This window comes from Phoxinus phoxinus (assembly GCF_949152265.1).
Source record: "Phoxinus phoxinus genome assembly, chromosome: 25".
NCBI lineage: Eukaryota > Metazoa > Chordata > Actinopteri > Cypriniformes > Leuciscidae > Phoxinus > Phoxinus phoxinus.
Window position 1 is genome coordinate 14,426,368 of NC_136900.1, and position 26,453 is coordinate 14,452,820.

At 38.6% G+C, this 26,453-nt stretch overlaps 1 protein-coding gene across 3 annotated transcripts in view; it reads left to right on the forward strand.

Moving 5' to 3' along the window:
- Positions 1-25,336, forward strand: part of chst1 (carbohydrate (keratan sulfate Gal-6) sulfotransferase 1) — a 38,184-nt gene extending 12,848 nt beyond the window's left edge. Inside the window, exons 1-2 of one of the 3 annotated variants that reach the window (XM_079603567.1) lie at positions 20,722-21,263; positions 22,051-25,336. In XM_079603567.1, coding sequence (XP_079459693.1) covers positions 22,110-23,372 — 1,263 coding nt within the window. In that variant the 5' untranslated portion in view covers positions 20,722-21,263; positions 22,051-22,109 and the 3' untranslated portion in view covers positions 23,373-25,336. Of the gene's footprint in view, positions 1-20,721; positions 21,264-22,050 lie in introns of those variants that run through there. The other 2 variants (XM_079603568.1, XM_079603569.1) reach the window with 2 other exon arrangements.
- The last annotated feature ends 1,117 nt before the right edge of the window (positions 25,337-26,453 follow it).

The window sequence follows — 26,453 nt, forward strand, 5'->3', positions numbered from 1 at the left end:
GGGAGAACATCTGGTGGAACAGAAACGCATTCATTCTTTCAAAAATTATCTAATACAATACAGATTTATGTCTCTAAATGAGCCTTCACAGAGCATTTAAAGCGCAGAATCTGCTTAGAGTGCAGAACCGTAAACTAGGAACACGGCAACATTTCTGGGTTAATGTTAATGATAACATACCACAAAGAAATGTAGGTTAGAGGATCAGAAAGAGTCCAACCACCCTCATCTACATGAGTAGTGAAGAGAACAACTCATTACTTATCAGATTATCTCTGCAGGCTTGTTTAATGTTGAACAACAGTAAGATATTTCAAAACAGAAATAGATAAATGGCCTTTAGAGAGTGTGGAATGAGCATATGCTGAGGCTAATGAACCTTGTTAAAAGGAGAAATAAGAGAAAACAATCTAAAATGGAACGTTCATCTTATATTTTATATTTGCTAGTTTTTAAGGGTATGGTGAACCCCATGAGTCACGATGTCTCTCTGCTGCTTGAAAACACGATTTGAATTTATGCACTCAATTGACTTACAGTAATCCTAAACTAAACTGCTAGCCTATTAACGACACTGAAATCCCAAGCAGCAGTTTTTCCAAACGTAAATCTACTTCCTTGTGGTGCTGCGTTAGCACTTTACAGACTGCACATTTAAATATTTACCTGTGTTTAATCCTAGAGCCCATTTAAGAGGCCTTCACAATCACAAAATTGTGAAAATCCGCTTAAAATGTATGATAACTGATAAATGGCTGAAACTCAACTAAATCAATTAAAAGTAAAACACAAACTAAAATCAATCATTTGATACAAGTGAGTTTGTAGGCATCACAACATTATAATGTACAGTAAGAAAAATGGATATTAATACACAACACCATTTCCAACTTAAAACTTGTAAAACTTTTTATGTGTTTTGGCCGTTTATTTACACAAACACTGGGGGCCTGAAAATGCGAAAAATGCAAAGTTCGTTTTTACTGTGAATGTACTGTACCCTTAGATGACAGCAAAGGCAATGTAAATGCAAAAATAGGAGAAATAATCATAATTCATTAATGAACCATGGCAAATACCACATCCAGATGTCACATATGGCTGCAGACAAGAACAGGTGTCACACCTGCAAAATTCAGCTTGGGCCTCTTCCCAGTCTCATCCCATTTCCCAATATCGCCCAATATTGTGTGCATACATTTTTGTCAACAATATCTTGCCATAACCAGGCCATCATTCTCAAAGGGGTTCTCGTCTGGGACAATTCGATTGTCCCTATTCTCTGGATACAACCCTCAAGAGTACACTATTTCAAGGACTGGACAGGCTGTTTTGACATAAATATCAAACATAGTGGCTGGTTGAGGGTCTGTATTAAAGCAGTGTTGGGTCACTCATGGGATTTACCCATAATCCAGCCCAGACTGAGAATGACAGAAAATCACTGTAATCCGACAGCTACATGGCCAGGCTTAGAAAATGGTCTTAAGTGGCCTCTCTTCTTTTCATTTAGACCTGACAAAACAGCTGTAAAAAAACACAATCAAATTGTTTCCGTGGGCCCTGATATGCCGCTACGTGTGATTTGACCCTGGCTGGACACGTAATTGCTTGTAAAAGACAAACCAGTAGGTTCTGAATGAGCATTTTATGTGTACATCATGAAAGTAAAACGCAATTAATGCAAGACTAGAAAAATCAAGACATGTTGTTGACAAGTCTGCAGGGATTGCGGTTGTCAATCGCTCTCTAATCACTCGTAACGTATCCAGTGGCACGTTCACATGGGCTTTGACATTAAGTGGATCAACTTCCTCCCCATCAAAAGAGCAGCAGAGAAAGCCGCCACGATCCTCCAATTACCGGCAGGCTGCCATCCTGTTCCGTGCGTCAGTTTCAGGGGGTTATTTTAACCTCTGCTCCAGCTCATGTCCTCCGGCCTGGCACCCTTTCAAAAACAGTCCCGCTCTGCGTGAATGTGACAAACAGTGACAGCTCTGCAGCGCTAGGACTGTTTAGGTGTCTTTGCCATGCATACACATGGCCGAATGCAAACACAAACAGCTGTGCCTGACAGACAGGCAAGCAACGGCGCCTCTGCATTATCGACTGGGACAAACAACGTCCTCTCCACTGCTTTGCCAGCTCTGACCTCACATCTCGAAGCCTGTGTTAGGGCTGGCATCAATCTCAAGAGCAAAGTGTTTAGAGAATGAGGTCAAGCAGCAAGACATGAACGCCATGTCTCAAATCCAGCTGTCGGATCTGTCGGCTTCGACTCATCAACATGCACGCACACATCATTTGCTAACATTTATATAAGTCTTTATATAAATAAGTCTGAATATGAACCATTAAGGAACGTCTTAAGGAATAGTACAAAAAAATAAATAAATGATTTACTCACCCACATGTTGTTTCAAGCTTGCAGTTATTTTTTACTATAAAACACAAAAATAGCACATTAGTGTTGGGGATTTATCAGTAACTCTTTCTCGAGGTTACATCATTACACAAGGTGATTCATTCTGGGACTAAACATATGACAGTTTTTACAAGCGAGTCATTCAATTATTTACTCAAACGATTAGTTCAAAATTCAATCACTGATTGGCAAGAATGCCAATACTGGCTGCATCCGAAATCGCATATTCTCTTGAGTAGGCCACGACCGCTAAAAAAGTATGTTCTATATAATATGAATGTGTGTAGTATGAATGTAATGACTACAGACGTACTACATTTGACATACTGTCATTATGATGTGACCTTCCTGTCAGTTGCATCGCTTCACTGTCATTCACAAAACCTCTCCCATGGCCTCATGGGATAGTAAAGTGTCCATCGTATGCGCATTTAGGAATTTCGCCAGAGGTAGTAGGTCATCCGGGCAAATTTTCCCTACTCTTTTATGAGTACTGTGAATTCTGACTTCTTTTGTCACATACTGTTTTTCGCCTACTGTATAGTAGGAAAGTATGTGATTTCGGATGCAGCCATTTTGTGTTGCGTGGAGATTTTGTTCGTTTGGCGGAGAGAACATAGACAAAGTATTGTGTCTAAAATATAAGTTTCTTAAGAATAATTATAATTGTTTATAGTTGTATAAAAGCAATATCACAAACAAGTGATATGAAAAAGTGCATTATGTTTCATGAAAAAAATAACAATGTAAGTAATAATTAACTGTGAAGGGTATCACCTTCAAAATCCCATAAGGCATTATTTTGGACTCTTTTGGACCCGTTTCCTGAATTAAGCTATGGCTTATGAAAACAGAACCCTATAAAGGGATACGGTGCTTAAACTTACAGCTATGCTACTGCTTTATCACCCCAAGGGGGTTTTTATAGAATGCAATTTCTAAAAATCGTCGCTATTAATGACTTTGCTCTTAGTCTCGTTTATGGCTCCTGAAGCATGATTACAAGGCATTTTCTCGTGGATCAAAGCCTCGGAGCAAATCAATGAGAATCAATTCGACCCCTCCTTTCCCCAGCATTCAACTTTTTACAGACAATTAATTCCACAGATGGCAAATCGCTACAGAGGCACTTAGCATTCTCCGCTCACATCGACTTCCCTTTAAGATTACAGTATTCTATGACATCGGATCTTTGAAAAACCACAGGGTGCAAAAAGGCTCCTCCCGTCTAACCGGTAGCCGTTGAATAAGAGGAAGCAAAAACTAAAACTGTTGATTGATCCAGAATATTTTAAAATCAGGGCTTTTTAGATCTTTGCCATGCCAAAGAGCAAGTCTTTAAATCAACAAGGTCACTCGCAAAGCAAAATTATGATCAATCTGAGCTTCGCCTTTAGGTGCCCAAGCTCTAGTTAATATTGCAGTTGTGTCTTTCCTTTCCTGGAAAGAGTAAGGCAAAACTTGAATACGAACTAGAAGGGTTCTGATGTGAAGGGCTAGAGGAGAAATCGAGGACAAGCCAGTCAGCTTCTTGAAATGCAACCCTCATGATTATTTTTTGAGGCAGCCGCACGGATTGTATCCCTTAGTACACTGGCTCTCTGTGTGGAAGACCTTTATCTGGGCTGATGTACTGAGTCTGTGCCGCTTGTTTACACATTCAAGGCCTTGTGTTTGCTCGCACACTGTGAGGAAAGTTCCACTCCATTAATCTGTGTAGACTGACATAAGCATCAACTGGCTTCTTGTTGAAATTCAAATGAGCCTCGAGCAACTCTGTACATCAGGGGCGGCGAAAACCATGGAAATGGGAGGTTTGCAGCCATCGATCTGAATAAAAGAAAGAGTTGAGAAAATAACAATATTGGGAAAATGTCAGCTTTTATCAGAACGACTTCATGAAGTTCTCTCTCAATGATTCAGTGTTTACAATTAGCGTTGTACTGGGGGAAATGGTCCACATTGAAAAATAAAACGTGAAATATTTCAAGGTGTATTATAGTAGCACAACTAGATTCATTTTAATGAAAAAAGTGCATGTGATGACTGCATGTCATTTTCATAAAATGCATGTTGAAGTGCAGCATATTTATGAAAATATTTTGAAAAGGCTTCCAACAAAGCTGTGTTCCAGGAAAATTGTCCGTTATCGCTCTCTTTTTTGTACGTGGTGCAACTGTGCACAGCAAATTACTCAAATTATTCCCACTTGTACGTTTTTACCTTTCGAGGGAAAAAGGATTCTGCTTCTAAATCAATAATAATTTAGTCCAGTGAAAAGAAAACCCATCTGTTTCTAACCGAAGCCTAAACACATTTAGTGGCCGCTACATGGTCGGGTAAAGTAGAGATTCCTGGTGGTTATAGAAATGTTGAATGCAATCTCAATGCTTGGAGAAGATGAGTCTCTTGAGATAGGCTACTTGCTTCACATTGCTTATATCTTATTCAGGACTGCAAACTCAAAAACGCCTTCGGAACACATTTTCATTCATTTCTCCTGCGGCCATGTTTACAATAAAAGTGCTGCGCTGGCTCTCGGCCAGTCTCTGAGGGATTTTACTGAATTTTACTTCATGTTCATACACCAAGAAATGGTATTCGTGCTGGAGGCACGCGTCAACAACAATAAACAGCCGTGCGTCGCTGTTGCATCTTCAAAGTAATGCATGTGCAAGCTCTGCATTGTCCATTTGCCGCATTGCCTTCCCGATAGACTCCGGCTACTCTGGAACTTAATTATCCTTGGTGGATAGCGACTGGCGAGCATATCCTCTTTCTTTTATGATGCTTAACAGTGGGGCGATTTGCATGGGCAATAATTTACGTGGTCATTTGGGGGACTAAATTTCCAATCCAATTTGCTTTATCTGCTCATTTGTTCTCCTCTTTTGCAGTGTTTTGTTTAGGGACACGCTGAAGAGATACAGCCTGAATTGTTGCAGTTCGTGATTAATGTGGCCTATCAAAGTGTTAATTGAAGCGAAATTGGACTGTGCTGCTCGTGTTTGGATTATCTGTTTGCATAGAGTTTTTTTTTTTTTTTTTTGATCTTCTTTTAATTTGAGTCTGAAGCTCTCTGAAATCCATCTGTATGATTACAATTTATCATAATTTTGTGCATTACGTGTTAACAGAGCTTTTTATGACCTCTTCAGGGTTATTATGATAAAGCTGCCATTGTGGTTACATGGACTTGCTGTGTTTACACGGCAAGTCTTAATGCACAGATCTGATCTTTTGACCCTATCTGTTGTTTTTTCTGTCCCACCTGTACATTTACTTTAGACACGACTGGTATCCGATATCTGTGTTTACATAAATCCCCGCCCAAAATTATTGGCCGTACTAAAATTATTTGTAACACTTTATTTTAAGGTGACGTACACATTACTACATGTACTTACTATAGTAATAACAGTAAATTATGCATAACTACAAGTAACTAACCCTAAACCAAACTCTACCCATAACTCTATAGTACATGCGGTTAATTAATATTGCTCTGTACTTATTTGAGTAAGTACAATGTAACTACGTTGGGGTTAGGATGGATAAGTTAAAAGCTGTCATGAATGTTTGCAGTGCAAAATCTGACTGAATAGATATAGACCGGAAAGTTTTCGTTTGCTATTAGTAGCGCGGTATGATTTCATTTGTTTGAATGAATTAGAAGGAATTAAAGGTGCAGTAAGTGATTTTTTAAAAACGCTGTTGAATAGTGAATAGAACCGAGCACCAAAACACACTTGTAGCCAATCAGCAGTGAAGGGCGTGTACACTCATGATGGGGGAGGAGAGAGAGCTCAGTGCACAAGACAGACATTAGCAGAACGAGTATAGTAAGAGAGAGATGGCAGAGAAAATACAAAAGAGGAAAAGGCCCTGGGAATACAACTTTAAAAAGAGGGGTTATGATCAGACCCACGTTAATACATGAGAAGCTGTCCAGCGCTGCAGAGAACTTAAGGAGCGGGAGGCCTGAAAACGGATGCCGAGGTTGCTTTATTTCTTCTTAAATAACGTTTGTTTTGCTGTGTTTCACAGAACTAAAATATGCTGTCTTTTGCTTGAAAATACTCATGTGTCATCTTCGCTTGTTTGTTTATTTGCATTATTAATATTATTTATAAGCCTGGAATATCTAAACCTCCTCCACGGCCCATTTCAAGAATTGACTCCCAAAGTGTGTCCGAAAAGTGAGATAACATACTCCAAATATATGGTTTTCCTATGGTTCCACTTTTAGTGATCGCTAAACCCCTTACTCATGTTACATTTGTAATATATTAGTTACTTGGACTTTGGAGCTATTCATGAAAATAGTTTGTTTTTTGGGATGGAAGGGATGACTGTGCCATTGAAGGAGTTGAGGAGATAAATAACAATTAGACGTTCGACCTGAGATTGTGAGTGGGGGTTACCTGCGTCCGTCTGAATGTAATAGCGAAGCTTGTTATTTACAAAAACAGCAGAGTTATTATAACCTCATTAAAACTACATTTTGGCCACAATTTGGCCGTCTCAGACAAACTTTGCAAATCCTAAAAGATTCATCTGATCGTAAGCTAAAATCTGAAGTCTTCGATCGTTAGTTTGACATGTTCACCGACAGCCGATTAATGACCATTGCGATCAAATTTAACCTCAGACGAAATTCTGGCAGTCTCAGAAGATTTGACTCTCAGTCTTGCAGTGTGACTCTCCTACGAAGACAAGCCATGACCAACATTAACATTAGAGATTTCTTTGTAGCCACCATTTCAATCCCGCATTTAACCGAACACGTCATTGATTGATGATGGAAAACTCCGGACAAGTTTTCTTGCGTGTCCGTTTTTAATGTGTCTTGACTGCCGTACAGTCTGACATTAATGACAACTGAGATCTTACAGTGTGACATGGCTTACAGCGATGATCATGTTTGTACAGTCTGACAAGTAATAATCGTAAATTACTATTATAAATCGCACAGTCTGCACCCGGCTTAAGTGTCTAGAACTTTTAATGTGCGTTTACTGTTGCAATAAGAAATAAGAATTTTGTAAAAGAATGTAAAGTTTTGAGAACTTTGACACAAATTCACAGCACTGACTGATAACCTTCTTTTAATCTCTTCTTTTAATAATAATAATAATAATTTGTTACATTTATATAGCGCTTTTTCTGGGACCTCAAAGCGCTTCACATATGGAAGGGGGGAATCTCCTCACCCACCACCAATGTGCAGCATCCACATGGATGATGCCACGGCAGCCATATTGCGCCAGAACGCCCACCACACACCAGCGTACTGGTGGAGAGGAGACAGTGATTAAGCCCATCAGTATTTAGGAGGCCATGATGGACAGCGGCCAAGGGGCAAATTTGACCAGGATGCCGGGGTTACACCCCTACTCTTTTCCGAAGGATATTTTTGAATGACCACGGAGAGTCAGGACCTCGGTTTAACGTCTCATCCAAAGAACGGTGCTCTTTGGCAGTATAGTGTCCCAGTCAGTATGGCGTTAGGACCCACACAGACCACAGGGTGAGCGCCCCCTGCTGGCCTCACTAACACGTCTTCCAGCAGAAACCTGGTTTTCTCAGGAGGTCTCCCATCCAGGTACTAACCAGGCTCAGCCCTGCTTAGCTTCAGTGGGCAACCAGTCTTGGGCTACAGGGTGATATGGCTGCTGGTGAAAATCCATAACTTAGCAACAAAGCAAAACTGAAATACCCACAAGATTGTAATTTAGTCCTGTTTAAAACATAAACTCTGCAGAATTCTGCAGATTTGATTCCTAAAGTTAATTGTCCCATAGAAAATTCTGGAAAAAGAAGATTCCGCCCGGGCCTTGTCATGTGCAACTAGAAAAGTCACAGAAAAATCATGAATTTTACAAACCCCTTCATAAGTCATTCTTCTTTTCATTCTTGTCCTTGAGATAATGCCGCACACCCACGAGACTGTTCCTGTCACTGTTACTAAAAAAAAATCCAGAGTCTGCTCAATATCGTCTCTCGCCAATAACTGTGGAGTATAACACAGATGGTTCACAGGTAAAATCATCTCATCTGATCCTACTGGAGAGGCAGCATGTAATTATGAGGAAGCTTCCAGGCAGGTCTGTCCCTTCCCCCTTTTTTTCCAGCACAGATACTGGACCTGCTTTTCAAGGACAAACAGTGAAGTACCGTCACCGGCGATTGAGTTCCATGCGTCTAGAGCGAGACGACACAGAGATTTTCTCCCGGAACTCCCGGTTCCCTCCGTCTTGTCCTCTGTTCTCATTAATCCACACATACACCATTTATCATCATTAGCATCTCACTCAAGAGCAGGGATCATCCTGTTCTAGGCTCTTCTCGACCTCCTGAGCGGCGGTTTACCTCGTCACTTCCTTTCCTGAGGGGAAGAGAGGGTGATTGTCAGCTTTGAACATTTCATTCAGCTAATGCAGTCTAAGGTCTGTATGCATAAAAGTTCACAACTGCGTATAATAAAGTACATATTTAAAATAAAATTATGTTACTTGCTTTTAGCTCAAGGTTCATTTGGCCAGGCAAATAGTGCCAATTTTTTGCGGCACATCCTAAGACTCATTTGCATATAAAGGAGGCGTGTTTGCTGAGAAGAATGACAGTGACTTAATTCATATACCCTATGCTATTTTTAGTTCTAAACCACTAAAAGGTTTATGCGCTGAAATACAGCACATACCTTTTTTAAGTTTTATTTGTAGCAATTTTTATGAATTTATTGGATAGGATACAGAGAACAGACAGGAAAGCACATGGGTTTTAGCTCAGATTTTAGCTTAGGACCTCGAGCCAGAAATCGAATTTGGGTCGCTGGAGGCGGTGCCAACGAGGCTATCGGCTCCAACTAAATATAGCACTTACTTTTTGACCTTTATGACTTTTTACTTCTGTGGAAGACCAAAGTAAATATTTTGTAAAAAAAAAAAAAAAAAGATATGAAAGTTTGAAAGGCATATTTTTATAGATAGATTCAAAAAAGTTGTTTTTGACCCCAGTGACTTTCATTGTATATACAAAAAAAAAACCTGCACATTACCTTCAAAGTAAAAAAAATATATACATTTTAAACTGAGCCATCCTCAGTGGCCATGTCGGAAACACTCCATCAGAGCCTGGATGAAAGATTTCCAATTAAAAGAAAATTTGATGGTTCTCAGGTGGGATGGCTTTGATAGGATGTTTCTAAAAATGGACGCCTTTTATGCTCGGTTTGACTGCCAAATCCTCGCTCTGCGATCCATCACAATGTAATACATCTGTCCTAATCCAGTATAGGCTTTTTGTGTTGTTTCTGTAATCTTCTCCATAGAAAAACCATTAAAGCACCCAAAGCTCGTATGATTCCATAATTCAGCCTGTCCCACAAACTCTGCTGACAGCTAGAAATGCATCTATTTAGGGAACAAGAGGGAAGGAGAGAGAATAGAGGAAGAGCAGGAAAAGAGAAAATGATGGCAGTAATTTAAGTAAACTGTAGCACTTAATAAATGGATGGAAAGAGTTCATTCCAATAGAGGGCAAAGTAATTAGAGGAAGGTGATGTATTTTCACCAAACGATCCTTCTAATGTGAAGCAATGGGAGTGGTGAGGTTTTGTGGGGTGAAAAAAAGGTAATTTTAATAATGCTTGAAATATTGAATGATGTGGACCTGAGGGTAGTGATATATGATTTGAAACCCGTGTTTTATATTAGACTATACACGTATGCCTTTGAATTATGTCTCAGAAAGCCGTTCATACAGTGACTCACACAAGGAAAATCAAGTTTCTTTTCAGACCCGAAAAACCTGCATGTGAAACTGGAATTAAGTTAGCTACGGCAAGACACAAAGACCTTGGTTTCTCAAAAGTGCATTATGAAAAGAAAAGTGCCCGGCCCCAAATGTCCTGAATGTTTAAGGTGGCTCTAAATGTTATTTTTGTGCTTGCAGCAGCAGGTAAAGCAGGTTAAGCTTTTTAGGGGGAAAGAGTAATGCAAGAGTCTCTCTCAAGAGACAGAGACCGAGGTGAGGGCACTGCAAATGAGTGAAGATCATTATTCTGGGAGCGCATAACACCATCATGGCTTTGCCTTCTTGGTATATATTTATATATATAAAATATGGAAATCCCAAATAGTGTTTGAATTGAGCTTTGATTCCATCATTAAATCCATTTAAAAAAAATCTCGCTTTTCACTATAATGAAAAAATAATTTGATTTAACAGATGATGATGGCCATGTATTATATGCAAATTACTAAATCATTAGATTAATGAATTGTTCACTTATTAAAGTCAATATAAAGCATAATTGTAGTGAATGAGGAAACAACCTTGGACAGTATTTATCAAATGGTAACATGAGCTTTAAGTGCAGGGTATAATGTAATAATATCAGTATAATAGCACAACGTGATGCTGCAAATGTTTTAGTGAATTTTAATTAATCTTAGTTAAGATTACAGATTAAATAACAACCACCCTCAAACAGGTAAATTACATTGCCTAAGGAAATTTATTCTGGGTGGAATTAGCATTTTAAGTAAAGTTATGATATGATTATACATACAACTTTTCCTTGGCGGAAAATACTGGTAGTAAAAGTCTCCAATTTATATTGAAGAATTGAAGATTACATTCTTGCAAGAATATAGCCTACCTTATTCAAAGCAGCGCCATGACAGCGAGGCTGTGAGGGATAGACTTACCGTGTTTCAATGGCATCCGCTGTAAAAGCTGCATAAAGCACCTAGTCCACTTATAATTTTCCACAGCTCATGTTTTCTGGAGTTATTTTGTCTACTTTAGTTTCTTGGAAAGATATCTTTCATCAGCAGAATAATCCAAAAACAGAGATATATGTCTATCTCTGCCTCGCTTTCAATCAGGTTAAAAATCCAAGATGGCACTGCTGTGAATAACGTCTAGCAACCATAAAGAACATCCAGTAAGCACATAGCAATCACTGTTTCCACAGGTCGACAAGTGACTTGTCAGTATGAGTGAGTTATTTGAATCATTCATTCAACCGATTTGTTCAAAAACGCTGAACAACTGTCTTTATGAACGAGTCATTGAATCATTTACTCAATCCATTTAAAAACACTGAATCATTCAGGAACAGAACACCATTACTTTGTGTTGCACCGCCTGGAACTAGCTTCGTTGCTAGTTCTAAAGTGACGTTTTTGAATGGGAGAATCGTTTGAAGGAAAGTCAGATCCTGTAAAAATGGCTTGGAAATTTGTTTTTTTGGAAATCCTCTTTACTTATTAATATAATTATGATATAACTGTCAAGAGACTGGTTCAGGCTGGTAGGCATACCACAAATGAACAGTAATGGCATTTCAGTAACACCCTTTCCTTTTGTTAATGGAAATTTAATGTTTATTGTCACTTTTAGTATAACTGAACAATATGAATCATGTAATTTTTTCTTATATGCCATTGTTAAAAATGACCTTGTATGACCTGACATCAGAAAAAACGTCATTTTTTAACAAAAAATCTCCATTAATGGCTCAACCGCCCATGGATCAAACACCACTGAACGCCCTCAGATTCAGTACACTTATCTGCTGTGAAGTCATTACGGTTCTTGTTCTTGTAGCATTAGGACTGATATGGCTTTCGTAATGACTCTCTTTCAATTAAACAAAGCACAAGAGCAGTGGGCTGAAAAAGTGATTGCTCTCACTTAAAAGAGATTTGCTTGGCATACATCATTATTAGTGGTCCATAAAAGTCATAGAGATTGAAATCACGGTCACGTCTGTACAAAAATAATATTTCCAATGACTGTGATTTATGTGATCTGGGTGTCATGATGGTTGTGTGGGGTTAATTAGCAACAGGGATGAGCCTTCAACTACACTCATCTAGGATGTGTAATTAAGTCTCTCGTTTGAGTGCAAACGACTATTCAATCTCCTTTTAAACTTCAATCTCATATTCACTGATTCTGCATGACCAAAATTAAATCGTAATTAATGAATACTTTAAACCTATGCTTTTAAACCTAAGAGGCATATGAAGTTACAAAAAGCATGTACATACCCAGACATATTTATAGGGAATTTATTCATCCCGTATTTTTTATGGGGTTTGCAATGTTACATGGAGGCATCACAATAGCAGGACTCATCTTGAAATGGACATTCTGAATTATTCATAACTGCGCTCTTGACCCTGTACTTTTTCAGTGACCCATTACAAAATTGTGCAGTCATTTATTGCTGCCAAAAATCTCCACACATACATATCCAAACACGATCGGGCAATTACTCCCTCGTCAAGGGCTTCGGGCTGTTTAAAATGCACTCTGTGCACCCCAAAAACACACTGTGCTGGAAGAAGGGCAGAATGTATTACAAGAGGCCATTAAATATGTCCGGCTCCTCCTTTATCCTGCACACCAAGGACAGATCCAAAATCTTTGAGTAGGAACAGGATGGTACTCCTGTCCTGAGCCCTGAGCGTGTCCTCCAGGTAGACTGGACTTGACATGCTCTGTGCACTAAGCAACAGAATACCATCTGGATCAACACCCACACAGACCCTTGGCCTTTCATTTCTGCCAATCAAAAGGGTCCCCTTCAGAACTGTTCCATCAGGTGGAGGAGACATGCTACAATTCACAGGAACGGATTTCAGTTTTTCCTGAGTGTAGGACACCAAACGCACACATACTGTAGTATGGAATTTATTTGTTATTTGCTGTTTAGTTTGAAAGTGACTTCTGTGTGAGCTGTACTTCATACATCGGAGGACCCTTTTGAAGGTCCACAAAATTTCACTAATGTGACTGCACTTTTTATCAAAATGCAGTTGTTTTTTTTCCAGTTACAACCATTAATATAATGCTGTTGTTAATATAATAAACATGTGGCAACTATAAATTCTACCTTACTTCACCGAAAAATAAAATTTCTGTCATTATTGGAGTATTATTTATAGCGTCATTAAGGGTGTAGTGGTTGGGAGGGGTTGGGCATTCGTTAAAGTGTTAGTTCACTCAAAAAATTAAAATTATGTCATTACTGAGCCTCATGTAATTGCAAACCCGTAAGATCTTTCTTTGGAACACAAATGAAGATATTTTTCATGAAATCCAAGAGCTTTCTGACCCCACAAAATAACACATTTGTTCAGCAATTTCTTCTCTTCCGTGTCAGTCTCTGACGCTGTTCACATAGTAAACACAGTCCAGCGCTTCCGGGTCCTACGACAGAACGCCGGCTCAGTATTGGCGCACAAAAAGTATTCTCGTCGCTTCATAACATTGCGGTGGAACAACTGTAGTCAAATTGACTATTTTAATGATGTCTTTACTACCTTTCTGGGCCTTGAAAGTGGTAATAACATTGCAGTCTATGGGGGTTCAGAGAGCTCTCGGATTTCATCAAAAATATCTTAATTTGTGTTCCGAAGATGAACGAAGGTCTTACGGGTTGGGTAAGAAACGAGGGTGAGTAATTAATGACAGAATTTTCATTTTTGGGTGAACTATCCCTTTAACGAATGCCAAACCTCACCCAACCACTAAATCTACCCTTAATTATGATATTAGCTCCACCTGGTCTGAGACTGCTGGCCTGGCACTGTTGTGACGCATGGCTCTGCGGTTCCTCAGTTGGTTATTATTGCCTTTGACAGCAAGCTGAATGGAATGCACACTTTTCTAGATCCAATCAATTCTCAGCTGGGAGAAAAACAAGAATCGTGCTTAATTTACCCCCACCCCACACAACAGACAACTCTAGTGCGTGATTTTAAAGTTATTTTGACATTTTACCGCATAATATTTGTAGTTACTTTAAGATGACTTATAGTTTATTGTATTGTTCTCATCTTCGTTTGTGTATTGTTTTTTTATTTTCTCCATACAGCCCAAGTATACGTACAGCCAGGGGCGTGGTAGTGGGGGGAAAAGTGGACCTGACTACCCAGGGCCCCGTCTAGAGAGAGGGCCCTTTGAAATCCCATCAAAAAAAAAAAAAAGGTTTTTTTGTAACCTAGTTCGAATTAATTGGGCCCTCCAATTGATGTCATTATTCATTTCAAAATATATTGATAACACCAACTGAGAGAATGAACTCAGTGCCAGACCTTTTCCCTGTTTGTATCACTCCGCTTGTTCGTGTTTGCGCAACTTGCATCATTAAGCCAGAAGGCGGCGACAAGTGACTGTCTTTATTGTCTGATTAAATGAACAGTTTAGTCCACAAATATTGATTCATTTAGGAAAGAAAAAGTAGATGAAATTGATATTTGATGCGCATACTAATTGCTCATATGCCTCTGGACACAGAATTATTGCATTGGCGTTTGTTTGAAATGTAACATCTAGCCTATGCAAAATAATCCTTGAATCATTTCTTATTTAAGGCCATTCCCGTTTCGAATATGTGATTGTGTATAGTCAACAATAAGCATAAACATTCTGCATTTCCATTTTATAGTGTGGATAATTCATTGCGACATTTAAACTGATTCTCATGTTTTAGAATTTGTTATCTGATAAAATACTACATACTGCCCACTGACATGCTTTTAAAGCTCCTGTTGTCCATTTTTTTTGGTCTTCAAAACACCTTAAAATTCACATGTTGAGCTCAGGTAAATCTAAATTTTCTCGGGGGGGCATGCCCCCGAACCCCCCTAGGAGCACTTTATTACGGTTTTTAGCTATAAAAACCTGCGCAAAAAAATGATCATGAAGTGAATTGGAAAGTATTTCTCTTTGTTTGAATAACTACTCAACTCTACCTTACACATTAATACTCGAAAAGTAAAAACACAACACACAAGTCATTTTACAGCGAAAGAACCAGTCATTACTATAATCTGATTTGATTATGGATTTAAACACTATTTATACTTGTTTATATTCAAATAATAAAAAAAAAAATGTATTCAAAATTGAATTTTCATTTTTGCTAACCCGCATCGTCTAATGGCATGTGTAGGGGGCCCACTGACATTGTGAGTATACAGGGCCCAGAATTTGGTGCTACGCCCCTGCGTACAGCTCTATAGAATTGTGCGTAAAACAAATTCAATAAAAGCTATGAAAAGTTAATTACGTTAAGATTTAACAACCACCAAAGTGAACCCCTTTGTTTAGTTAAATGTGTGTAAATAAAATGAATCTTATATACAAGAAAATTTAAAAAATACATTCAGATTGATACCAAAAATAAAAATAAATGGCATTTGAGTTACACTTTTTCTCGTGCGGCTGTTTACTTGATGCTTTCAATGTAATGTGAAATCATACGGTTCTTGTTCTTGTAGCATTAGGACTGATATGGCTTTCGTAATGACTCTTTCAATTAAACAAAGCAGTGAGCAGTGGGCTGAAAAAGTGATTGCTCTCACTTAAAATAGATTTGCTTGGCATACATCATTGCTTGCGGTCCATAAATGTCACACAGATGGAAATCACGGTCACGTCTGTACAAAAATAATATTTCCAATGACTGTGATTTATGTGATCTGGGTGTCATGATGGTTGTGTGGGGTTAATTAGCAACAGGGATGAGCCTTCAACTACACTCATCTAGGATGTGTAATTAAGTCTCTCGTTTGAGTGCAAACGACTATTCAATCTCCTTTTAAACTTCAATCTCATATTCAGTGATGAACAAAAGGGAATATTTTTTATATACTTTTAACCTAGATGCTTTTAAACCTAAGAGGCATGTGAAGTTACAAAAAGAATGTCCAGACACACTGTATTTATAGGGAATTTATTCAGCCTGGGATTTTTTTTATGGGGTTTGCAATGTTACATGGAGGCATCACAATAGCAGGACTCATCTTGAAAAGGACATTATGAATTATTCATAAATGCGCTCTTGACCCTGTACTTTTCGGTGACCTGTTACAAAATTGTGTAGTCATTTATTGCTACCAAAAATCTCCACGCATATCCAAACACGATCGGGCAATTACTCCCTCGTCAAGGGCTTCGGGCTGTTTAAAATGCGCTCTGTGCACCGCAAAACCATGACACGCTGTTCTGGAAGAAGGGCAATATATATTACAAGAGCCCATTAAAAATGTCCAACTTTTTCCCCACTTACCAACAGGGTCCAAAATCTTTAAGTAGGAAGAGGATGATATTCCTGTCCAGAGACTTGAGCGAGTGGAAGACTTGACATGGTCAGCGCCATAGGCAACAAATGCCATCTGGAATCTGGATCGACGGCCACTCAGACCCTTGGCCCTTCATTTCTGCCAATCCCCTTCAGACCTGGAGGAGACATGCTACAATTCAGGGGACGGCATTTCAGTTTTTGCAAAGGCAATATGGGAGAAGGGGATTGTATTCAAAAATGCATAAGTATAGCACATCAAGGGACTCAGCAGCCAATGAAAGCTGGACGTTGAAATTGTCTCATGACATAGTTGATTACACACAAACTGTTTTGTCAGCAATTTTTAGATGAGCTTGCCTACAAAGCTGTCAACTCCCCTGAGGAGATGAAAAACAGCGCCTTCCCTTGAGAGGACAAAACCTTCATACGTTTTTTTTGTAATAAAAGCAATCATGGGCACAGATATCTATTCATCATTTGAATAAAAAACAGAGCACACCACTTATGACAAAGATATTCAGGTATGTTAGTCATTGCTTCGACAACAGTGAATGTGAATATTTTGAAATTATGAAACACATTTTATAGTTTCAAAGGGAGCGTGTAGCGTGTAAGCATAAGTTTTATTAAGTAATTACAAAAATAGAATCCACACAAGAGTAAATAGCACCATAAAGAACAAGAAAAACAACTGCATTCAAGAGTAAAGATTGTACTACATAAGCAAAGACACAGAAGTTTGTTTATCCAAACTTGCTGGATGTGACAACATGGATTGGGAAAATGATTTTTTGTTGTTGTTGACCTTTTAGGGCATTCAGGAGAAATGACACCCCCTTGTGGTCTGAACAAATACAGTAGCTAATCATTAATACTTTTTTGTTTTGCCAATAATATGCAGGCCGACATTTTCAAATGCTCAAGCACAGAGCTCTGTGCGGCAAATCTTGCCAAAGAATAACACAATTATATCCAACACTACCCACAGTGCTTTCAACATATTTTCAACAACTGTCATATTCACTTCCACACCTGTCCAATAAAATCAATGAAAATGAACAATGAAACAATGAAAATGAAAACAAAAATCAAAGACGCCTACTGACAGACCGTCAGCGCTGTTTATTTTCATGGCTTGTTCTAAAGTCAGCTAATCTGCTATATGCAGCTTCTGTTTTCAGATCCAGGGAGCCGTTTGGTGTAATGGAAAGCACCATGGCAGCTCCTGTCTTAATTAGAGTTGGACTTGACGGCCCACTGTTTTCCAGGCCTTTCTCTCCCACACAAACTCTTTTCAATTACACAAAAATAAAGTCAGCTGTCTCGTCTGGAGGCACTGATCCAAATCCGCAAGAGGAACAACCTTGACCAGCCAAGACCCAAATGTTCCTGACTCACGCGTGAACCATCATAGACAGTTCTCATATTCATTAAGCCTGTGTAGGTGAAGTTTGGGTTATAAAGCTGGGGAAATTTGGCTGAAAGCCTGATAAGCTTTTACTGGTCAATAATATAACACGTTGGCTGCCTGGAAAGCATAATATTTTGCTATACTTCATAAGATCCTAAAGGGGTCATGAACTGAGAAATCAAAATTTCCTTGAGCTTTTGACATATAAGAGGTCATCAATATCAATTTCAGATCTGAAAACTTCTTACTCATTGTGGAATGTGCCTATCTAAATAGGTGAAAGACCGCCTCTGTAGAAGATCAACGCCTATTTCATCATTGCAACTTTGGCCCCGCCCACTGGCGTGGAGAGAAGAGTGATACAGGATCACTGGACTAAAAATAACATTACCTTCCAAAGGATCCTATAGTGCTAGGAATGTGGTTATTTATTTTCAACAATGTAAATGTCTCAGTTGAGCATTATTTGTTTGTTCTGTACATTTCACTGTGGATTTTTTGGTAAATCAGTCACAATTTCAGCGCAGGCTTTGCAAACAGACTTTTACGATACTCGACAGTAATGCGACAACATGTAAGTAACCGTGTTAATTCTAATGCCTGATCTGAGATCAGTGATTTCTGATTATGTACAGTCATGTACTTCTTTGTTTATGTGTCAGTAAATCAAACCAGTGACTAAACGGTCAACTTCACATTGTTTCTCTTAGTAGGATGAAAATATTCTGTTATTTAATCAATTATATATAGAATGGTTCCATTAAAATACGTTAACATCCATAGAACCCTTCTAATGAACAAAAGGTTCTTTAGTGGAAAAGTGTTCTTTAATTGGAATGTTCTTCAAACTAAGACAAAAATAGTTCCTTTTAAGATCTGTTAACTGAAAGATGGAACCCATATAATGGCATCATTGCGAAAAAATTTTTTTGGAGCCTTTATTTGTAAAAGTATAGAATGTGAAAAAAAATATGAACAAATAAAACATTAAATTCTGGTCCTTTCTGCTAGTCCATTAAACCAAGCCAGAGTCTAAGAGGTCTTTCAGAGTTTGTCAAAAGTCTATTCTGGTTTCGCTTCTTCTGCCTCTTGCACAGTACAATCGCATATTGAAATCACGTTTCATGGTTTGGGTTTCCTCATTTCTCTGGACACGGTTGTCATAGAGGATCCGTAAATTCAGAGCACTAGAAAATAACTGCCGAATCGTTGATGCAGTGCAGTGTTCGGTGGACAGAGCGGGGAGGATCATTTGCGTTTGAAAGCTTATTACCAGCTCTCAGCAGGGTGGATAAAGGGGACACACACCCATCTTCACCCCAGTACTGCCGTCGCTGATATGCAGGCCGCCGCTTTCAAATGCTTGACTACACACACTGATTGAAATTGGGGTTGCATTGAGCACACAAAGATAAAACTGATTTTGCAAAAAGCCAACCATAATCTCACATTTGGCAGCTTCTGAGATTGCAAGACACTGAACTAGGGGAAAAGCCCCATTTCATATGCCAATGTCTGGCTTCAGGTGAAAGGATAAAAAAGGAAAAACACAGCAGATGAAAGGAAGGATTGGAGTTGGAGGGGTGCCGATTTGTGGTCCAAATGAACTCAAGTTTTAGATTGTATGTAGACATGAAATGATCATCCATCGCACTTTGTTAATTGCATCCTGCAGCTAAAATCAAAATGAAAGCGCCAAACAATGATAATTATGACATGCTTATGAAGTTTAAAGGAATAGTTCACCCTAGATTAAGTGCATTACATTCTAAGTCTTTTGAAGTCAGGGATTGGACAAAATTCGTAAATTTCAATATACAGAAAAAATTACACACCATATCACGTGATCATAAATTAAATGACTTCACAACTGAATTGAGTTACCGACACACAAATGTGCAGCAGATTTGCGATTAATGACACACAAAATAAAATTTGAAAGCTACAGCAGAAGAGCAAGAGTTTCAGCATGTAACAACCTAAATTTTGGAACAATATAAGGGTGAGCAAAGAAATACACATCCTGTACCATTACATAAATACTTTGGGCCATTCAGTCAGTCAGTAATGAAATCCACCAGCTGTCCTCGCATATCCCCTATATATAAGGAATAACACATTTATTAAGTAAAAATGTAAAATTATAAAGAAAAAAATTAAGTCAATATGATTTTTTTTAATAGAAAATAGGTTTAAACAAAAATAAGTTAGATCTTATTCAATAGTTTATAATTAGAGTATTGTATCTACAGATGAATATTGTGAAGATCAGAGTAGAGAAAGAAATGCCCAAAAGAAGTAAGATATTATCAGAATTAAAAGATAGACAAGATAGAAGCCCATAGTCTTCTGAAAATAAACATTTTAAATGCTATGCTTACATAACAGGAAGGGACTAGGGAAAGTACCTATTAATATTCTTGCTACTTCTTTTGCAGCCATTTAAGGATGGGGATCTGATTAGGTCACCAAGTTCTTGTAATATAGCAGATCTTGCATTAGCTACTATCTCATGTCTGCAGATATGAAAACAGATATCATGGTACATCATGCAACGAACTCTAAAGGAAAAATACACTCAAAGAAATCAATAAAATCATTTTCATAAAATAAGTTAATAAAAGACATTAATCAAAATAATAAATTTGAATACGAATAATTTAGCTTACACCTAAATATAGGGCCTATATAGCCTATATTTAGCGACTGAGAAAGACCAAGAAAAAATAATGAAATTTCAAGATGCCACCAGTTCACCTCATCCAAACTAACTCCATGTTCAAAGGCTTTAGCGTCGAGCACAGACATGTTCTGAGGGAGGACGCGAATAGTGAACCAAATCTGCCTCCCCCCGTGCTGTTTTTTTTCTCCTCAGCCTTTGTCAACTGTGGTTTTGTGGGAAGGGGGTGACTATTCGCATAGGGCTGTCTACGTTTTACTTAATCTGGGACCGACTGGCACACCTCTCTTCAGTCTTCTCCTCACGACGAACGAGCGAAATATCCGTCCGGTGTTTCGCGTTTAGTCACAGAGAGATGTCTGAGGATGCGCATCAATACCTTATTCATCCGTTGTCTCTCCACGGAGCCCGTCTTTGAATGTTTTATCCAGTGCATGAATGGAGCTGCTTGAGGATATACGACCTTTTCATCTGGTTTTAGGGAATAAGGAACCCCTCGACATCTGAATACGTGAATTAAAGCGATAAAACGTCTATGACGGGCGTTACGGGACGACTACGCAAAGCCATCGCGGCATATGGTGATTTTTTTCTTTTGTTTAAATTTTCGTCATGTTCTCATACAGCTTTATATGAGGCAAGTATATCGAAGTATTTATTTCATGATATTTTCGAGCCTAGTTGGATATCTGAAATGTTCGCGCTGGAATAGGGGATAAGTTGGTCACCGTTTTATATAGTAGACAGACAGATCGCATCTGCTATTTTTTTTTTATTTCCAACTGAATACGAGTTGTGTTGCACTGCGGTAAATCAGAACTCGACGCGCGTGGTCGTCGACGGCTGCCTTTCAAACCTATCATAATAAGCATGCATATGGCATTGTGAGGTATTGCAATTAATGCATCTCTCTACAGGTGCCTGAACTGGTGCCAGTTTCTGATTTTGTAACCTGCCTGCATTCTAGATGCTGGTTTGCTGAACCTTTGCTGATTTCCCCAAGGGAAAAACAAAATACCTCCGGCTTGTGTAAAAGCCTGTAGGAAGCAGTTTAGTTGTAGGAGTTTGGCTGCATTAAAACGTGAAGTACTTGATCATAGTGTCATATTGCAATAAACTAATGCTTAAGGCTTGCATTGTGAAGCATTGTGTAGAATGTAATATAATCTATTTTGAAGGCACATTTGTCTTTGACTGCTTGAAATTAAGGCTTAGCAAGGAGCTTCTCAAGTTTAGATGGGTCTTTCACATCTAGATTTAAAGTAGTTTTTTGCTTTTGATATGGACTTATAAATAACAATTTCTGAAGATAAATGTTCATAGATTACATTTCTTTGTTATTTCAGGTGTTTACATTAAATGTTATACATCTTTATGCCTTACTTTCTGTTTTTGAACTCACCGAGATGTCTTTTTTCCCCCAGCTGCATCTTTGTCGATAGGATCAAATCGGACTGCATCATCTAAATGAAGTTACCCAGCCATGCAATGTTCCTGGAAGGCTGTGATTCTGCTTGCATTGGTGTCCATAGCGATCCAATACACAGCAATCAGGACTTTCACAGCTAAGCCTTTTCATTTGTGCCCTGTTCCTAACCCTCTGAACTGTGGTTTGGGACAGGATGTGGAGTCCTTCGATCGGATGTGTGATGAGTACCCGTATTTTAATTACAATTCCTCCAGGAAGACTCACATCCTCATCTTGGCAACCACCCGTAGCGGCTCCTCTTTCGTTGGACAGTTGTTCAACCAGCACTCAGATGTGTTCTATCTTTTTGAGCCACTCTATCATGTCCAAACGACCTTAATCCCTCACCTTTCTCCCAGCAGATATGCTGTTGAGCGCAGAGTGATGCTGGGAGCCAGTCGTGACCTTCTTAGAAGCTTGTACAACTGCGACTTGTATTTCTTAGAGAGTTACATCAAACCGCAGCCGGCAAACCATACCACGGATAAACTCTTTCGCAGAGGAGCCAGCAAAGCCCTCTGCTCTATGCCGGTCTGTGATGCCTTCAGCCCTAATGATGGCAATATAGAAGAGGGGGATTGTGTTCGAAAGTGTGCCTCCCTTAACTTGACCCTAGCAACCGAATCATGTCGGGAAAGACGCCACGTGGCCATTAAAACAGTGCGTATTCCAGAGGTCAATGATCTTAAGGCACTGATTGAGGACCCTCGGCTTAATCTGAAAGTTATCCAGCTGGTGAGGGACCCGCGTGGAATATTATCTTCGAGGATTGAAACCTTTCGGGACACATACCGCCTATGGCGGATCTGGAGAGCCACCGGCCGTAAACCCTACAACCTGGATTTGACTCAGCTAACAACAGTGTGCGACGACTTTCTAAACTCAGTGTCCACGGGCTTAAGCCGGCCGCCATGGCTCAGAGGACGGTACATGCTAGTGAGATACGAGGACCTAGCCAGGAATCCGCTGCAAAAAACCAAGGAGGTTTATGAATTCCTTGGTCTTTCTTTAGAAAAAAACGTGGTGGACTGGATACATAACAACACAAGAGGCAATAACGATGTGTCAGCAAAGCATAAGTACGGCACGTTGAGGGACTCGGCGGCCAACGCAGAGAGCTGGAGGTTGAAATTGTCTCATGACATAGTTGATTACACACAAACCGTTTGTCAGCACATTTTAGATGAGCTCGGCTACAAAGCTGTCAACTCCCCCGAGGAGCTGAAAAACATGTCGCTCTCTCTCATCGAGGACAAAACCTTCATACCTTTTTTGTAACAAAGGTAAACATGTGCACGCACAACTATTTTTCTACGTTTATATTCTTGCCTTAATGTGATTGACATTTGCACTATGAACTTTTTTTTTTTTACTTCGGAGACTCCCTTGCAGTCACCCTATGATTTTCGGAACAGCACAAGAACCAAAACACTTTAGCTGTAAAGAGATCTGAACTTCACCTTGATCGCAGCGATTGCATTGCGATGGTAATGTTCATTATTTATATATTAGAGCAGAGCACCACACTACTGATAAAGAAATTCTGTATGCTGGTCATTGCTTTGACAACAGTGAATGTGAATATTTTGTATGTCATAGAACCCAGACTATTCTCAAGAAAAGCATTCTTTAATGTGGGACTGAAATGCTGTCATGTATAATAACAGCCGTGCAATAAAATTGTGAATGTCACAGTCAGGCTATTTCTCAGGTGTGTCTCAGTGTAAAGTCTTGTCTGCCACAGAGTTTTGGGGGTTTATTTTGGTTTGCTTTATGCATTGGTGCTGGTTAAAAAGAAAATCTAAAGTAAATGAATGCACTTCAGTCTGCTTGCTTTAGGTTGTCATGATTTACAAATACATTGTAAAAGTCAATTATTGCTGTTGGTATAAGGGTTTTGTTATATTTTGCTAAATGCCATGATACTTCAGAAAAATCCAATGCAATCCAAGTTTTTAGAGTGGACAGTTTGGTAGTTTAATGTAATTTAGAGATTTTCATATGAAATGCATGAAATGATTCATTCTTTAGTTGCTGTCCTCATCATCATACCACTAATTTTCATTGATTCAGCTCATAGATTTGTATTTAGTGTCCATGGAAAAACAAATGTTTGGCTCATTGTATGTGAAAGAGACTTTTGCTATTTTTGAAATCTTAATAAATGTAGAGAAACCACTTTTTTTTCCATTTATAGATGGAACATCTTTTTTGTTGTTGCACAGCTTAAAGGACAGTTGTGTATGACTCTTGCTTGGTTGTCACAATGGCCTTAATTTGTTTTAATCCTTCATGGATTTTTACATAATCTAGATAATCTGGATCCACGTTCAGGTTATTAAACCAGATATATTAATCTCATGATTGTCTCAATTGCTAACCCTCATTCAGTTTTAAATGGGGAATATTAATGGTCAATCTTCCATTTTAGATTTGCGTCAGCAGCATTAGAGAGCGCGAAGAGTGCGCAAGGACGAATTCTCTTTCATTCCACGAGATTGTCATCAGAAATACATGCTTCACAGTCATAGAAATGAATGTCATACAAGATACCATTGTTTAGTCTTTCCTCGTTTGATCTTTCAAGACATCCAGAAGAAATGGCCCCCCCTTGTGGTCTGAAAAAAATAGCTAATCATGTCTACTTGTCTAATTGGGATGCATTGTCAAGTCAAGCCACTTTTGTCATTTAGAAATTGTGTTTCTCCATACATAAGACTGATGAAGACTACCGTAAACACAGCACATTATAGGACAATACAGCATGTACAAGTACAATACATTCATAACCGTGAGTGAGGTGAGGTGCATATAAACTCAAATAATAAAGCGTCTGTGTTCAAAGTACTACGTTTGTATTCAAGTGGAGCTACTTCAGGAACTAAGGATTGTGCACTAAAGTTGTAACTTGAGATGGAGGAAACACTAATTAATCAGCCTTGATGTTTACAAAGCAGTTGAAAAGAATGAACCCTATGAACAGTGGGGCGATTATCAATTATGCAAGCTTTAAGTAATGTCATGGAAATCTTATGCATAAGCTTAGCTATGCTGCACAGTTTAGTTTGGATAATTACTGCTCCCAAGCCAGTAATAGTAATGGCAGAAATATAGCCATAAAAATTTCACGTTACTTTGAAGCCCCAACCTTGTAGCTATGAGTTCCGGTTTGTCATTTGCCAGTCCCATTTTCCACGAATCATTTCCAGTCATCCCTGTCAATAAAAAAAAAAAGTCCCAGTAAAAAAGTTTCAGTGTGGTATTTGTAATTCATTAAAATTTTAGATTTTAAGACACTTACACATACACACACTTTCTTGGCAGGTGGCTTATTTTGAGGTTTGTATGTATCACAATTTTCTATCCACATTTAAGGCCATTTGTTTAATGAACTTTTAACTTTTTTTCCCATCAACCATACAAAAGTGCACAAGTAATTGGCTTTCTGGGCCATCTCGCATTATCCTTTGCCAAAAAAAGCCACCAATAATTTGGCAGCACCAGTGGACAGATCAGCTAAAAAATATGCCAGCTAGAAACTAAAGTTTTTTTTAAAAAAAAGGTTACTTAAAAGCAGATATTATTGTGTAAATGACCCACTTAAATTTGACTGTATGCTGAGGAAGCAATTTTTTCTCAACCCATACAGTGAAGAGTGTGAATCTGTGAAAGTTTCGCTTTGTTGAATTTGAAGCGCTCTTCAGATAACAATTTATCATGCTCCTCACTTAAGATCTCAACCTGCTTGAGATCTTTAGCTGTCGTTCATTTAACACTTATTGTGATTAAGAAAACCATTGAAATCTCTTATTGCGATTAAGAGACTCCAGGACGCAAACATTGTGTATAGAATCAAAGTAATTGCTTTTCAATAGCTGTCGTATGCACTGCACCAGAGAGTTATTTGACCTTTAATGGCAGTAGTGGCATTATACAGTTTGTAAATATCTATCAGACCATTCCACTATTTAATAGGCTATAGAGTTTATTATATATAATTTGTTTTAATATATTCATTTGTTTTGGTTCAATAATAATGATAAATAAAAGATAATTGAATTGATCAGAAACCAGACTAATGAGATGTCACTGTGAGCGGTGCTGTCACTCAGATCAGGTATGCTTCACGTAGGCCGCTTAAGAACACAGGCCTACTGCGTCCAATTTACCGGTAATAGCCTACTACAAATGCAGCGGCCTTATTAATGAGACAATAAGAGAGGGGTAGAGTTATTAGATGTTCATCATAATAATTCACAGTTCTGAATTCAAATCTAGGCTGGTTACTTTGGTCCGAATAGCCGGAATGTTCTTTCATGCCTTCCCAGGTAATCTACATCTAAAATGTTATCAATAGAA